At 21.0% G+C, this 16,020-nt stretch overlaps 2 protein-coding genes across 3 annotated transcripts; one reads left to right on the plus strand and one right to left on the minus strand.

Moving 5' to 3' along the window:
• Positions 1–12,849, plus strand: LOC122500579 (protein tyrosine phosphatase domain-containing protein 1-like). 2 transcript variants are annotated; one of them, XM_043609576.1, is made up of 10 exons: positions 1–209; positions 593–802; positions 2,455–2,651; positions 6,056–6,178; positions 9,364–9,653; positions 9,766–9,964; positions 11,390–11,521; positions 11,606–11,823; positions 12,068–12,401; positions 12,545–12,849. In XM_043609576.1, the coding sequence occupies exons 2-10, from the start codon at positions 594–596 to the stop codon at positions 12,745–12,747; spliced, it is 1,905 nt and encodes a 634-aa protein (XP_043465511.1). In that variant the 5' UTR covers positions 1–209; position 593; the 3' UTR covers positions 12,748–12,849. The 2 variants fall into 2 exon arrangements, with proteins under 2 accessions (XP_043465511.1, XP_043465510.1); XM_043609575.1 differs by having other exon boundaries at positions 3–209; positions 11,600–11,823; positions 12,545–12,848.
• Positions 12,850–12,902: 53 nt separating this feature from the next.
• LOC122500582 (histone deacetylase complex subunit SAP18) lies at positions 12,903–15,911 on the minus strand. Its single transcript, XM_043609578.1, has 4 exons — positions 15,770–15,911; positions 15,447–15,553; positions 15,044–15,238; positions 12,903–13,225 (listed from the first exon to the last, which is right to left on the minus strand). The coding sequence occupies exons 1-4, from the start codon at positions 15,857–15,859 to the stop codon at positions 13,132–13,134; spliced, it is 486 nt and encodes a 161-aa protein (XP_043465513.1). The 5' UTR covers positions 15,860–15,911; the 3' UTR covers positions 12,903–13,131.
• Between the last annotated feature and the right edge of the window lie 109 nt (positions 15,912–16,020).

A 16,020-nucleotide genomic window follows, 5' to 3' on the forward strand; every position in this document is an offset into this window, starting at 1 on the left:
GCTGGCGCCAAACAGCCCTTAGATTCTCTATACATACAACTCTCCATCAGAATATAGTGTTTTTTCCATTGATCATTCCCGACGTTTCCACAGCTTCAACAAATCAGTAAAGCAATGTTGTCCTGTCTTGTAATCCGCTAAACCCGAAACTCAACATTTTTTAATTAATGTCTATAATGGATAGTGAACTTGGAAAATTGTTTATAAACGTAAGTTCTCTTTTTAAATAAATTTTTTATATTCAAATTATTTCATTGATAAATTTCTCTCTGTATTTAAATTATTATTTAATTTTTTTAACGTTCTATTATTTTTGTTAAATTAATTTTAATTTTTGATAATCTAAATTCTGTAGTTTTATGATTATACTGTAGGATTTTTTATTATTTTGTATTAATAAATTTTTTTTATTTTAAAAACTGTGATTTAGTTTTAAAAATTACTTTCGAGAAGAAAAATTGATTTCATTGTTAAAAAAAAATATTTTTAATTTTTAATTTCTTATTTCTAATTTTTTATTTTTCATTTTTTTTTTTTATAATTTTTTCTACAATTTGTTTATTATTTTCAAATAAGTGAAATATATTTTCAGGATGGATATCAGTTCCCTGGTACCAGCGGCTCTAACGAATAAGGATTCAAGTACAATAGAAGCAGGATACAATAAATTATCTGAAAATTTACGAAGATTCACACCATTGGCCATACAATGTGCCGTTTTTTGCGGTTCTCGATGCAAATACGAAAATTCAAAGTCATGGCCACCGGTACACATGGCCATAAAAAACATCTTTTCCCACTGGTAAATATTCTCTAAATTATTATTAATTATTATTTTCATTAACTGTCGAACAAAATTCTTCTCTATTAAATTTTAAAACTCGCTATTAAGGAAAATTGTTTCTATTCTAAACTAATTCAGAAAAAACAGAAAAATTTACACTGAAAAAAAATTTATTTCATTCGAATACACGACAACTTGTCTATTATCAAACGAATATTTATTTGAATCAATTAAATTTTATTTTAATCGAAAAAAATTATACTCGAGTTAGTTAAATTTAATTTAAGTCAAAAAAATAATTATATTCGAGTTAATTAAATTTAATTTAAAAAAAATTATATTCGAGTCAGTTAAATTTTTTTTTAATCAAAATAATTATATTTCTGCCAATTAAATTTTATTTCAGTCAATTAAATTCTATTTAAGTCAAAAACTCGATTATTTGATTCAAATAATTTTTTTTACAGTGTAAAAAAATATCTTAATTTTTTAAAAGTTCAATTAATTTTCCGGAGTTTTTTTAAATACAATAATAAGAGTAGAGCAATGAAAGTAAATATTTTATTTTCAATTTTTTTAGCAGTTTTGAAATAAAATATAATAAATAAAGTCAAGTCAAATTGAGTCGGAAGGAACAAAAATTAATAATTAATAAACTTTAATCTATTTGCCTTGAAAATTATTTTCATTCAAAATCAATTGATTGTAATTCTATGAAATATTAAAATTTGAAGGGAATTTAATATTAAAGAGCATAATCATTATAATGAATTGGAATACAAAAAACAATAGCAACACTAAATTATTAAACCATGCGTGTTTGCATGACACTCAAGTAGACAATAATTGTGATTTCCTGAATTGATACTACTCACTGTCATCAAACGTAATAACAAAAGATAATAAAAATCTATAAATTACTTATTATCCTGTACTGAATACCATCATGTCATGGTTTCGTTTTTATAAAATAAAATAAACACATTAATGCACTTATTTTATTAACAGGTGAAAAATATTTTCTTTTCCTTAAAACCGTTTTTTTAAACTAATAATAGAAAAGGCCTAAATATTATTAAAAGAAATAATTTTTCCTTTTCGATTAAAACTGTTTTTTAAATTATTAACAAAAAAGTCCTAAATATTATTTAAAAAAATAATTTTCACTTTTTGTTTAAAACTGTTTTTTAAATTAATAATAAAAAAGGCCTAAATATTATTAAAAGACAATAATTTTCACTTTTCGTTAAAAACATTTTTTAAATTAATAATAAAAAAGTCCTAAATATTATTAAAAAAAAATAATTTTCAATTTTCGTTAAAAAAAGTTTTTTAAATTAATAATAAAAAAGTCTAAATATTATTAAAAAAAAAAATTTTTTTTTGCTTTTCGTTAAAACACTTTTTTTACATATTAATAACAAAACAGGTCTGAATATTATTATTAGAAAATAATAATATTATAAATTTTTTTCTTTCATTTTATTCCTTTCCTGCAAAAATCGAATAAAAATTACCATTAATAATATCTAAATAAAATAATCCAAAAAAGGGTCAATTTAGTTATTTTTATCCCATGGTGAGAAATATTTAATGAACACGTGACTTTTCAAAAATTATTTTCAATACTATTATTATTATTATTATTGAAATAATTCTATTTTAATTAGGGTAACGGACGATGTTCTCGCAATGGCAAGGCCAAATACAGAGCAAATTTTAAAAAATCACATAATCGCACAATTTCAAGGGTGGAGTATAAAAACATTAATAAATTTGCAAACACCAGGAGAACACGCAAGTTGTGGACCTCGACTCGAAAAAAGCGGTTTTACATACAACCCTGGCGATTTTATGAAAAATGGCAGTAAGTTCATTAAAACATTATATTTACATTCGTGATACATAAAAATAATTATTTCATAGCAAAAAAAAAAAAAAAAAAAATATTAATTTCAAAAGAAGAAAAAAACGACAACAACTATTGCTAAGAAATATTTATTTGCTTTCTAAAGTATAACTAATTTGGTTCAGTTATTTTTTTTTTGCGGCCCCTCCATTCGTATTTGTTGTATAACAAAAATAAACAACTGAAGTAAATGTAAAAATAAATATTTGTTGTTTAATTATTTTTAAATAATTAAATAACAAATATTTATTTTTAATAAAAAATTTTTTTAATTTTTTTTAAAAAGATTATTTAAAAAATATTTTTCAGTATAATTATTATAAACAAACAGTTTGTTGCGATGCAACAATTTTGATTCGTTTTTTTGTCTCAATTTTATATCCGCAGAAAAACTGAAAAAAAATTAAAATTCAGCCCATATTTAGATAAATAAAAATAAATAAATAAAAAAGAAATTCTGGTTGCAAAAAAAAAAATTTGATGGATATTTAAATTTTTTTCTAAAATGAAAGTAGCAGAACTATTTTCAATTTGTTTTTTTAAATATGTAAACTAATTGCAGCCCTTGAACAAATAAGAGACAAGATTCATTGTAATATGACTTTGCACAGAAATATACAGATCGAAGTTGAAACATGCAATGCAGCAAATGTATTATACATATGTATAGACAAATGGACTTACTTAGTTTGCAACTCGACAGACATTAAATCAGATTGAGCTCATTTGCATTTAAGATAATCCCCACTAAACTAATTTGTTTTTCAAACAAAATTTATTGAAACTTTTATTCAGACTATTAATTTGTCATAATGAGCTTATGATTGTTCGCTAAACTAAAAGAGAGAGAGAGAGAGGGGCAAAATTTACTTTAAACAAAAATTATAGACAATTATACGTCTAATACACGAACTTTATAATTCTTTAATAAATACTTTATCGGGTTTCGTATTAAATATTTATAATTAAGCACAGACAGAGATTTATTTAGTTATACCAGTGAAAGAAATTTTATTTTACAAAATGTGAATTCTAATGCAAAATAACTTTCAATTTTTTCTATATCTGCGTCAATAATTTCTTTTTAAATAACTTAATTCTTCAAGAACTATCATAAAACTATTAAAAAATTCTAATTTCAATTATATTTAATTCATTATTAAAAATAATGGATTTATAGCAGAATTTTAGTTAAAAACACTAAAAAAAATTTAATTTTGCAGAAGTTACAAATTATTGCAGAATATTGCCGAAATTCAATTATTTTCAAAAGTAATAAAATTCTTCGCCGAAATTCAATTATGTTCAAAAATTTAAAACAATTCTCGCCAAAATTTCAATTATCTTTATGAATAATAAAATTTTTTTCGCAGAAATTCAATTATTTTTCAACATTTAAATAAAATTCTTAGGCAAAATTTCAATTATTTCCAAACAATTTTCCTCAATTCTAATAATTTTCAATATCTACTATTTTAATAAAATTTTCCAAAAGAATTCAATTATTTAAAAAAAAATTCTACCCAAGCATTTAATTAGTTTCATAAATAATAAAATTTTCACAACAATTGAATTATTTACCGAATTTTTTATAAATTTCTTCGCAATAATTCAATTATTTTCATAAATATTAAAACTCATCGCAGAATTTTCAATTATTTTTAGTACAATTTCAATCAGGTTTCTCGAAAAATGTAATTTTTTAAAAAATTTTATTAAAATTCGTCAAAAAAATTCAATTATTAAAAAATTTGTTGATAAAATTCTTTTCAGTTATTTTCAACACAATTTCAATAAAATTTCTCGAAAGAATTCAATTATTTTCGCAAATTTTAAAAAAGAATTCTTCTAAAAAAAATTCGATTATTTTCAATACAATTTTAAATGAATTTTTTTTCCTTTTGAAATTAATTTTAATAAAATTCTTCGGAGAAATTCAATTATTTTTTTAATTTTTAATGAAACTCTTCAAAAAAATTCAATTATTTTTAAAAGTATTAAAATTTTTTGCGCAAAAATTCAATTATGTTCGAAAAATTTAAAAAATTCTCGTCAAAAATTTTCAATTATCTTCATAATTAATAATATTATTCTTCTTCGAAATTCAATTATTTTTAAACATTTTAATAAAAATCTTCTGCAAAATTCAATTATTTTAGAAAATTTTAATAAAATTCTTCTCCGAAATTCAATTATTTTCAATGAAACATTTTAATAAAATTCTTCTGTAAAATTCAATTATTTTAGAAAATTTTAATAAAATTCTTCTCTGAAATTCAATTATTTTCAAACATTTTAATAAAATTTTTCTGTAAAATTCAATTATTTTAGAAAATTTTATTAAAATTCTTCTCCGAAATTCAATTATTTTCAAACATTTTAATAAAATTCTTGGCAAAATTTCAATTATTTTCAAAAATTTTCCTGAATTCAATGATTTTGATTTCCTACTATTTTAATATTTTCCAAAAGAAATCAATTATTAAAAAAAATTTTTATTAATAAAATTCTAAGCTAACATTTTTTGTCATAACTAATAAATTTTTTTACAGTAGGGATTCAATTATTTTCATTAATAGTAAATTTTTTTTTAGAAATTCAATTATTTTCATATCTATTAAAACTCATCACAGAATTTCAATTATTTTTACTACAATTTTAATCGAATTCCTCAAAAAACATAATTATTCTTAAAATTTTTAATTAAAATCCTTTAAAAAAATTCAATTATTTAAAAATTTAGGTATTGATAAAATTCTTTATGAGAATTCAATTTTAAGAAATATTCAATTATTCAAGAAATTTATTTTTCTATATAAATAATTGAATTCTCGTAGAATTTTCTAATACAAATTTTAAAAAATTTTCTAATAAAAATGATTTTCATTTAAAATTTTAGATAATAATAATAATTAAAAAGTAAACGAACGTAGACCTTATTTTTTAGAAATAATTGAATTTTGAAAAGGTTTCAAATTAAAAACTTTGAAAATCTGAATTTTTCAAATTTTTACTAACAATTCTGTAAAAAGTTTATTTGAATTTTTTTTTCAAATTTACTATTTTAAGTTTTTATTTTTCAATGCATATTTAATTATTGAAGTCGGAGACTCGGAGTGATCGGTATCTTCATGTTTTATTATACCAAATATATTAATTAGTAAAAATTTGGTAAAAATTCACAAATTTCGTTGTTGCCTAAACTAAAATCCTTTACACTTCCAAATTTTCCATCAGTTTCTTTCAATTAAAAATTTTAATTTAACTTTAACAGAATTACTTTAGTTTTAATTTTTAATTATTAAATTTTGTCATTCAGTAGATAAATTTTGTGATTGAAACGAAAAAATTTCTTTTTTCAGTTTACTGCTACAATTTTGCGTGGAAGGATTATGGAGCAGCTACCATGGAAAAACTTCTAGACATGGTCAAGGTCGTGACCTTTTCTGTGCAAGAAGGAAGAGTTGCGATTCACTGTCATGCAGGTAAATCAATGATTAAACACGCTATTTCGAAACCCATTTGCATTTCGAGCTCAATTAATTATCCCTCAAATCGATATGTGGATATTAAATTGACATTAGAAATATTAGTGCGATTCGAAATTTATTATTCACACAAATTAATAATATATTTCCAGTCGCACGATTTTCATTTTCAAGAGAATTTTTTTCTTACATTATTATTATTAAATATTAATATTAATACTAAATATTAATATTAATATTAATTTTACAATATATTAATGTTACGATAAAAAATAATTAAATAATTGCATTCGAAATAGAAAAATGCGACGATTGCAATATTTTCATACAATTTGTCGTTTGTATTTTAATTGCAAACTGTTTTTATGAGCATAAATTTTAAATTTTAAATTAGAAATTATTTTTAAGGAAATCAAGATAAATAATATTAATACTTTAATAAGTGAAGAAAAATGGAATTTTCAACAAGTCCTTAAAGTCTATTTTTAAAAAAATGTAGATAAAAAAATCCACATTAAAATATTATATATTTTTAAAAAAGAATTTTTAAAAATGAGTTTTAAAAATGCTTTTTAAAAATGTATAATAAGTATATGGTGTGATAAACGATAAACATAATTCAAGAGTTAAACACTGTTTAAGAGAGAAGGAAACAAATTTAAAAACAAACATATCTATACAGAGAATTGTTAGTTCGAAAGCAAATATTTCCATATTGATCCACATGACTTAATATCTTCTCTCCACATAAACTTAACTATTTCGATTCTTATCAGAATTTTTGGCTATATTTAGCCATAGGGCATATTTAAGTCAATCGATTTTTCTTATCATCAGTCTAAAAGGGTTACTACTAATGACTCATCTTCATCGTTTACTTTTTCCAATTTTGTATCAAATTCCTATCACTTTAATTCAAAACAAAAATTGTTTTCTAGAAAATGTCTTATTTTTACTCTCTGTATAACATTCTTTGAAAGAATTCGTTTATTCTTATAAATAGTAAATTTTTTTGCAAAAATTCAATTATTTTTAACAAAATTTTGCTAAAATTTCAGAAAAGAATTCAAATATTTTCTAAAATTTTAATAAATGCTTCTAGCTAATTCATTTATTTTTTCAATAAAATTTCTCGAAAGAAATTAATTTCTTTCTTAATTCGTTATAAAATGTTTTAAAAGAATTCAATTATTTTCTAATATTAAAAATAAATCCTTTGAAAAAATTCAATTATTTTTATAAATAGTAAAACTCTTTGCAGGAATTCAATTATTTTCAAAATAATTTTAATTGAATTCCTCAGAAGAATTCAACTTTTAAAAAAGATTTTAACATATTTCGAATAAAGATATAAATTAAATTATTTCCTAAAATCTTTAATAAATCCTTCGAAACAATTCAATTATTTTTATAAATAGTAAAATTTTTCGTAAAATTTCAAATATTTTTATAAATTTTAGTAAAATTTTTTGTAGGAATTCAATTATTTTCAATAAAATTTTAATTAAAATCCTCGGAAGAATTAAAATATTTCCATAAAATCCAATTATTTCCTAAAATTTTAATAAATTCTTCGAAACAATTAAACAAATTTTGTAGGAATTAAATTATTTTTAATCCAATGTAAGTAAATGTAAATGTAAATTCAAGTTCAACAAGAATTTAAAATTCTCTAAAAATAATTTAATTATTTTCAAAATATCAAAAAAAAATTCTAATATATGAAAATTAAATTTCTTTCAATGCAATTTTTAAATATATTCGTCAAAAAAATTGAAAGAATTCAATTACTTTCAAAAACTAATAAAATTATTCTTATGAATTCAATTATTTTGAATATTAATTTTTATTTAATTTTTTACAGAAATTCAATTATTTTCGAAACAACTGTAATTGAATTTCTCGAAAGAATTTAATTATTTTCAACTATTTCTATAAAATTCTTCAAAAAAAATCCAATTATTTCCTAAAATTTTAATAAATCTTTGGAAACATTTCAATTATTTTTATAAATATAGTAAAATTTTTCGCAATAATTCAATTATTTTTATAAATAGTAGTAAAATTTTTCGCAAGATTTCAAATATTTTTATAAATAGTAGAATTTTTTTTATAGGAATTCATTTATTTCCAAACTAATTTTAATTGAATTCCTAGGAAGAATTCAAATATTTACAAATGTTTCCATAAAAATCAATTATTTCCTAAAATTTTAATAAATTCTTTGAAAAAATTCAACAATTTTTATAAATACTAAAATTCTTTGTAAGAATTAAATTATTTTTAATCCAATGTAATTAAAATTACACGAAAGAATTTAATTATTTTCAAAAGTTTCCATAAAATTCAAGTTCAACAAGAATGTAAAATTCTCTAAAAATAATTTTTATTCTCAAAATATCAAAAATAAAAATTCTATATGAAAATTAAATTACTTTCAATGAAATTACTTTTCATTATTTTTAAGTATATTTGTCAAAAAAATTGAAAGAATTCAATTATTTTTAAAAACTAATAAAATTCTTCTGATGAATTCAATTATTTTGAATATATATATACTTAATTTTAATAAAATTTTTTACAGAAATTCAATTATTTTCGAAACAACTGTAATTGAATTTCTCGAAAGAATTTAATTATTTTCAGATATTTCTATAAAATTCTTTAAAACATTTAAATTATTTTTATAAATAGTAGTAAAATTTTTCGCAAGATTTCAAATATTTTTATAAATACTAAAATTCTTTGTAGGAATTAAATTATTTTGAATCCAATGTAATTAAAATTACATAAAATAATTTAATTTTTTTTTTAAATCTCCATAAAATTCAAGTAAAACAAGAAATTTAAAATTCTCTAAAAATAATCAAATTTATTCTCAAAATATAAAAAAAAAATTCTATATATGAGAATTAAATTACTTTCAATGAAATTTTGAAATATATTCGTCAAAAAAATAGAGAGAATTCAATAATTTTTATGAATAATAAAATTCTTCTCAGGAATTCAATTATTATTCAATTTTTATAATTCAATTTTTATAAATAATGAAATTCTTCTTAGGAATTCAATTATTTTCATAAATAAAAAAATTCTTCGAAGCTTTAAATTTTTTGTTAATATTATTAATATACCTAGATTAAAATTTGGAAGAAAATTTATGATTTTTTTTTCTTTTCCAGGACTAGGAAGGACAGGAGTGCTTATTGCATGCTACCTAATTTATACATTAAGGGTTAGAGCGAGTGACGCAATAAGATTCGTTCGAATAAAGAGGCCAAACGCAATTCAAACGAGAGGTCAAATCTTGTGCATTCAAGAATTTCAGAACTACGTTCTTCCACAAATGATCGTATTCCCAAGGAGTAATCATATGAGCAATTTTAGATATTGTAGTCTCCATTCTTATCTCAACAGACAGTATAATATTTTACATGGCTATGAACAAAGAACTTTTAAACATATACCAAAGGTACATTTAATTTCTTTAAATAATTTCAAAAATTAATTGTCAATAATTTTTGTAAAAAAATCCCTTTCTTCATTTTGAAATAATTATTTTTCAACGAAATAATTGTTTTTAGATTATTTTTATAATTTGCGAGCGGATTTTACATTTATGCGACTGTCAAGAAGACAATTCACCAGCGGAAATTGAATTTAAAGTCTCCGCATCTCCATTTACGCAGCGTTTTATTTCACAATTTTTGGAAAAACTTAAGCAACAAGAAGTGAAACTGAAACATTCTTGGACAGATTCATCACTGGATTTATCGTATTTAAGTGAGAATTTCAATAATTTATTGCAAAAAATACCACTTTTTGGTATAAAATGCTACTTAAATTTTTATATTGTAGTATTTTGGAATCTATTAAATTTCAAAATTCTGAACAATTAAATTATTCAAAAAGTTTTAAAATGAAATATTTTTGAAATTACCTAGTTGAATTTTTTAATATAAAATTATTGAAAAATCTTCAAATAATTAAAATTTTATAAGAATTGAATTGATGAACAATTGAAATTTAAATTGCATTTCTAATGAATTTTTTTTTTTATTTTTTCAATATTTCAATTTTTAAAGAATTTTCTGAAAATTATAAAAATAATTGATTAAAAAAAGGATTTTGTGTTAAAAATGCTAGAAAATAATTTATAATATTGATAGAGTTGTAGTAAAAATTTTGGAATCGATTAAATTTTTAAAATTCTGAACAATTCAGTTTTTCAAAAAGTTTTTAATGAATTTTTTTTTCAAAACCAGTTGAATTTTTTAATATAAAGTTAATTGAAAAATTTTCAAATAATTAAAATTTTGTAAATATGAATTGAAAACAATTGAATTTTAAATGATATTTAAAGTAAGATTTTTTATTATTTTTTTCTATTATTCAATTCTCGAAGAACTTTCTAAAAATTATTAAAAATAATTGATTTAAAAAAGATTTACATTTTGAAAATTAAAGACAATGTTTGAAAACTGAAGCAGTTTTAGTAGAAATTTTTAGAAAAAATTAAATTTCAGAAGGTATCAAATTGAAATTTTTTTCAATTTTGAATACATAATAATTTAAATATAAATTCTAAGTTGAGTTCTTGAAAAAATTTTGTTCAAATTTTTCTAAAATTAATTATTTATTAGTAATTTTTTAGAATTTTCAAACAGAAATATTCAATTCAAAAAATTTTTAATAGTCGAAATTTCTTGAAATTAAGTTAAAAAAATAAAATGTTAGACGTAAACTTTCTCTTTTTGTTTAAATAATTAAAATTTTTAAAAGAACTTTCTCAAAATTATAAAAAATTATTGATTTAGAAAATAATTTTAGTAAAAAATGCCAGAAAGTAATAAAGTTTTGGAAAATTTACAGTAGCAATTTTTAGAAATAATTAAATTACACAGAAGGTTTCAACTTAGAATTTTTTGAGAATTTAATGTAGAAGTTTAATTCAATTAAATTAAATTTCATTAATGCATTACTTTTGAGTAATTTTAGTTAAAAATTCTAGAAAATAATTAAATTTTGAAATTAGAGAATTTTGCTAAAATTTTTAATAATTGTTTTCTAGAATTTTTTTGAAATTGAAGAATTTTATTACAATTTTAAAAAATAATCGTGTTTTTGAAGAAAAATGTTAAAAGCTTTAAAAACACGTTTCGAAAATAATTGAATTGATTCAATCCTAATTATCATAATCATTTTCAGATACTTCGAAAAGTGATAATAATTCTAATACTCAGATATCTCAGGTATCATCTAGTGAAACTTTAAACGACGTAGCAGATAGTGTATTTTGTATTTCACCAGACGCCCCTTCATGTTCTTCCGTATTTCCTGGTAAAAAAAACCCACTTTAAAAAGCAAAAAATTCCCACATTCATACTGTAATTTATAATTGACAGACAATTTTTTAAGCACTAGATGACAATTGCATTGATGACGTCCTAACCGATGGTATATGGGGACAGGAACTTTTTGACAATAATTGTTACAAGGAGATTCAAACTCACATAAACTTGAAAAATGCCGTTCATACGCAGAGTTTCAAAACAATTTCCACAGACGAGGCCATTAAATTATTACTCTGCAATAACGAAAACCTGTCTGACGAGAAGAAGCGAAAAATACACCACTATCAGGTAAATTATCAATTTAGTTTTCGACAAAAATTGCGGCAAATTTCTACAAACGAAAATTCAAAAATTTCTCCAATGAAAATTGTACTACCTAACGAAATTGCACAAAAAAATATTCTACAAAAAAATTGTTTCATAAAAAATAATATTGATAATATTATTGATAATAATATTTAATTACCGAATGATAAATTAATTTCCTTTAATTAATATTGAAAATAATTGATAAGTAAATATTTACATGTAGGTTGATTTAAACATACGTTCTACCGCTTGGCAACGCTTGCAATTAGAAACAGATATTGAAATTCTATCAAGTCTTTTGTACGAATGGCTGGAATCGTTAAGAAGACCCATTTTGGACACGGAGGCATTGAGTCAAATAGTGATACAAAGTTCCAATCCCAGACAGTGCCTTCAAAAATTAAATCCCTGGATTAGATACGTAATTGAATATCTCATGAGATTCGTGTCACGATTGAGACCACTATCGAGGAGCACACAAAATCTTCTGGTAAAAAGATTGATGGCTGCTATTACTCAGCAAAAAGTTACCATCAATAAAACTCTCTATCCAGCAAGTGAGTTATAAAAAATTAACTATTTAGAATATTTATAATACTATTTAGAATTTAAACTATTTAGACAACTAAATAGTAATTCTATTCAAAATTAGAAATTTTATTCAACAGAACAAAAATAAAATGATTTTCCTTCATTTCAGCAAAAAACTTCCAAAAATTAAGATCAGGTACAACTGAAAAGTTAACCGAATTTCTCGTTCGACTATTGAGTCTAATCGAGGAAATAAACACAAAAACTATGAATAATATGTGGCCAACTTCAAAATGGGAAATTTGTAGACAAATGCATGAGAGCAAACTAAAAACAAGCTCAACAACATTCTTTCCAAGTACAATGAACTAATTTATATTTTTTAATAATAAATATTTATATTATTAATATAATAATAATATATTTATATAAGCAAAAAATTTGTTTCCCATGCGAAAGAATTTAAATAATATTATAATTAACTTATTGTAAAAATAAAGAATAGATATTTAATTAAAAGAAGAGCATTGTCAATTTGTCACATTATTTTTTAGTTTATTATTTAATAAAATTAACTTATTAATTATTTTTTTTTTTATCATAATTATTGAGGAATGATAAATTCTTGCGGCAAACTTGTCTATTGTCAATATTTTTCAGTAAAAATTGAAAATTCATGTATTAAAAGTTTAATTTTTAAATGTAAATTAAATGCAAATGAATATTAAATTCATTAAATGATAATAACTCTCACTATCAATATTGTCTGAGACCTCCGCGTCGCATTCCTGGTTGGATCATTCTATTTGGCGGAGTGATGGAAATATCGAGGTAATCGCCTATTGTAAACCTGGAAGACGAAATTTCGTGTTAATATTTTTTTGTAGCTGGCGAAATTGAAACAAGGTTTTTTTAAAGAAAAAAGTAAAATGTATCAATTTTTACAATTAATATATAATATATATAAAATTATCTGCAGAATATTTTTCTATTTCCCTTCAAATAAACGAAATAATTTTTGTTACTTTTTTATAAAATTAATATAGACTGAAATATTTTATATTATTTTTTGTAATATTTATTTTGGAATAAAGTTCAAATTAAATTTTTCTTCTTGAATATTTGAATTCTTAACGAACTTTCTCAAATTTATAAAAAATTAGAAAAGAAAGAATTTAGGAAACTAAATTCTTTCTTTTCTAATTTTTTATAAATTTAAGAAAGTTCTTTGAGAATTCTATTATTCAAAAAGAAATATTTTATTTTACTTATTTCAGTAAAAAATTCTAGAAATTCTATACAAACTTTTTTTTGAAATTTAATGAAAAATAAACATTTTTTAAAAAATATAATTTTTCGAAATATAATTCTTCAAAATTATGATTATTTTATTTCAAAACAATTTTTAAAAGTAATAAAAATAAATTCTTTCAAATGTCAAATTTATTTCGACGAAACTTGACAAAACTTTTAAACATTTTTTTAAAAACTTCTTTTATTTAAAAAATTTTTTAATAACAATTTTTATATTAAACAAATATTTAAAACTTATTATTTATTTTAATTCAAATTTTAAATAATTTTATTGTAAAACCTTTCGAAATTGAATTATTTCTAAAAATTACAAAGCTGCAATTTTTCCAAAAGTAAATTATTTTTTAGAATTTTCGAATAAAATTATTCAAAGCTTTAATAATTTTTAAAGGAAAATAAAATATTAATAATTTTGTTAAATAAACATTTAATTATTATACTTTTACGGCGATTAAAATTTTAAAAATATTTTAAGTTAAAAACTTTTCAAAATTTAATTATTTCTTAATATTTTTGTCATTCACTTCAAATATTCAATTATTTTTCAAAATTTTAACTGAAATTTTTTTTTAAATCAATTCTTATTAGAATTCAACGATAATTGAATTATTTAAATACAAAATTTTGTAAAATTTAATTATTTTCCAAATAGTTGCAATTCTTTAACAAATACAATAATTTTTTAAAATGAGAAAATAAAATTCTTTGAAATACAAAATTTATTTTACTGAAATTTGAATATTTCAATTGTTGTAGCAGTTGAATTAAATTTTTAATTAAATATTTAAATAATTATTCAATAAAAAAGTGATTTAACATTAAATTAAAAATTTAAAATAATTAAATTTAATAAATATTAAATCTAATATGGTTATCTGCAGAATATTTCCTTAAATATTTGAACTTTCAAATGAACAAAACATTTTTTCTAGTATTTCAAAAAATTAATATAGATTTAAATGATAAATATTTACAATTGAAAACTTAGTAAAAATTAATCTTTAAGTAATAAAAGAATTATATTTTGTAGTAAAATCGAAATTAAAAAGAAGAATTAAAATATTTTCATTCATTTGAACGTTCAAAACTTCAGAAACATTGCAGAATGTATTTTTCGTAAATTTGCGATTTTTTATCGTTAAAAACGATAAAGATTACACCGAGAAAAAAGAAATATTTGACTCAGAACTTACTAAAATTTTTATTTGTTTAAAAAAAAATTGTATTTTGCTCAAAGTAGAATTTACTTTGTGCTAAAAAAATATACTATTATTTAACTCAAATAATTGCATTTGAGTTCAAATAAATTTTTTCTCTATTCGTATGTTTATTTTTGTTTAAATAGCTTTATTACCTAGCTTGTGCGAGAGTTTTATTGTCATCGGCTCCTTTCTGTCCAGAGCAAGTAACTCCAATTTCCTTCATTCGATAACCAGGCGTTCTCTGTTCTGGAGTAACTAACGAAAAATCAAAATAAGTTCCTTTGCTTCTGGCATCTGGATTTACTTCCTTGACTAGTCCGGTGATTTCTCGTAAGGTCGCGTCCATCCTAAATTCAAATATTTCTTATCAATACGAATTAAAATTAACCAATTAAATTAAGAATACAAAAACTGTAAATATAAAAAGTGAAATAAAAATATTTCACGTAAACTGAAAATTAAACAAGAATTCAAAAATTAAATCAAATTTCCAATTAACGAATTTTCACAAAAAAAAAATAGTAGATATAAATACTATTTTATTAAAATTATTACCATGTGTATATTTGTAATTCGTTGGACGGAACATTTCCCCTACTGTATTCCATCATATTATGATGCCTTCCTGTGTTGCAAAAAACTCGTAACAAAAGTGGACATGTCTAAAATACAAAAAAGGAAATCAAATTTAAAAAAAAATAATAACAATTGAATCTAATATCGAATAAAAATGTAGAATGAAAAAGAAACAAAACAAACTCTACAAAATATTTAAGGTTAGGTCTCATTGTTTTATCCCTAATTGTAATAATTTCAACCGAATAAAAAATTTTAAAAAACCCTCAAAGAAAGCATAAATATTAAACTAGAAATAGTACCTTTTCCCTGTCTACTGGTTTATCTGGAAGCTGTTTTTCATCGACGACCATAGATTCAACTGCAGACGCCATTTTTCCGTCATTTACCATCTTTTGACAGCAGACGACTTATTTGCGCATGTCACAAATTTGTGTTCAACGGTCTTTTGCAGGAGAGCCTTTTTTTAATTTCTTCTTCAATTGTTCTCAAGCGATGTTATCTTTGTCAATCTTTTGAAAGATAATATCATTATAAAAGGCTTTTGATAGTG

This window comes from Leptopilina heterotoma, unplaced genomic scaffold (genome assembly GCF_015476425.1).
Source record: "Leptopilina heterotoma isolate Lh14 unplaced genomic scaffold, ASM1547642v1 Lhet_19, whole genome shotgun sequence".
Taxonomy (NCBI): Eukaryota; Metazoa; Arthropoda; class Insecta; order Hymenoptera; family Figitidae; genus Leptopilina; species Leptopilina heterotoma.

What these genes read in the sequence shown, in the direction of transcription:
- LOC122500579 (XM_043609575.1), top strand. Translation starts at nt 594, where the DNA reads ATGGATATCAGTTCCCTGGTACCAGCGGCTCTAACGAATAAGGATTCA. An exon ending in CGATTTTATGAAAAATGGCA is followed by an intron (nt 2,652 to 6,055) that starts GTAAGTTCATTA and finishes TTCTTTTTTCAG; the next exon opens with TTTACTGCTACAATTTTGCG. An exon ending in TAAAACTCTCTATCCAGCAA is followed by an intron (nt 12,402 to 12,544) that starts GTGAGTTATAAA and finishes CCTTCATTTCAG; the next exon opens with CAAAAAACTTCCAAAAATTA.
- LOC122500582 (XM_043609578.1), bottom strand. Translation starts at nt 15,859, where the DNA reads ATGGTAAATGACGGAAAAATGGCGTCTGCAGTTGAATCTATGGTCGTC. An exon ending in AACCAGTAGACAGGGAAAAG is followed by an intron (nt 15,554 to 15,769) that starts GTACTATTTCTA and finishes TTTGTATTTTAG; the next exon opens with ACATGTCCACTTTTGTTACG. An exon ending in GAATTACAAATATACACATG is followed by an intron (nt 15,239 to 15,446) that starts GTAATAATTTTA and finishes ATTTGAATTTAG; the next exon opens with GATGGACGCGACCTTACGAG.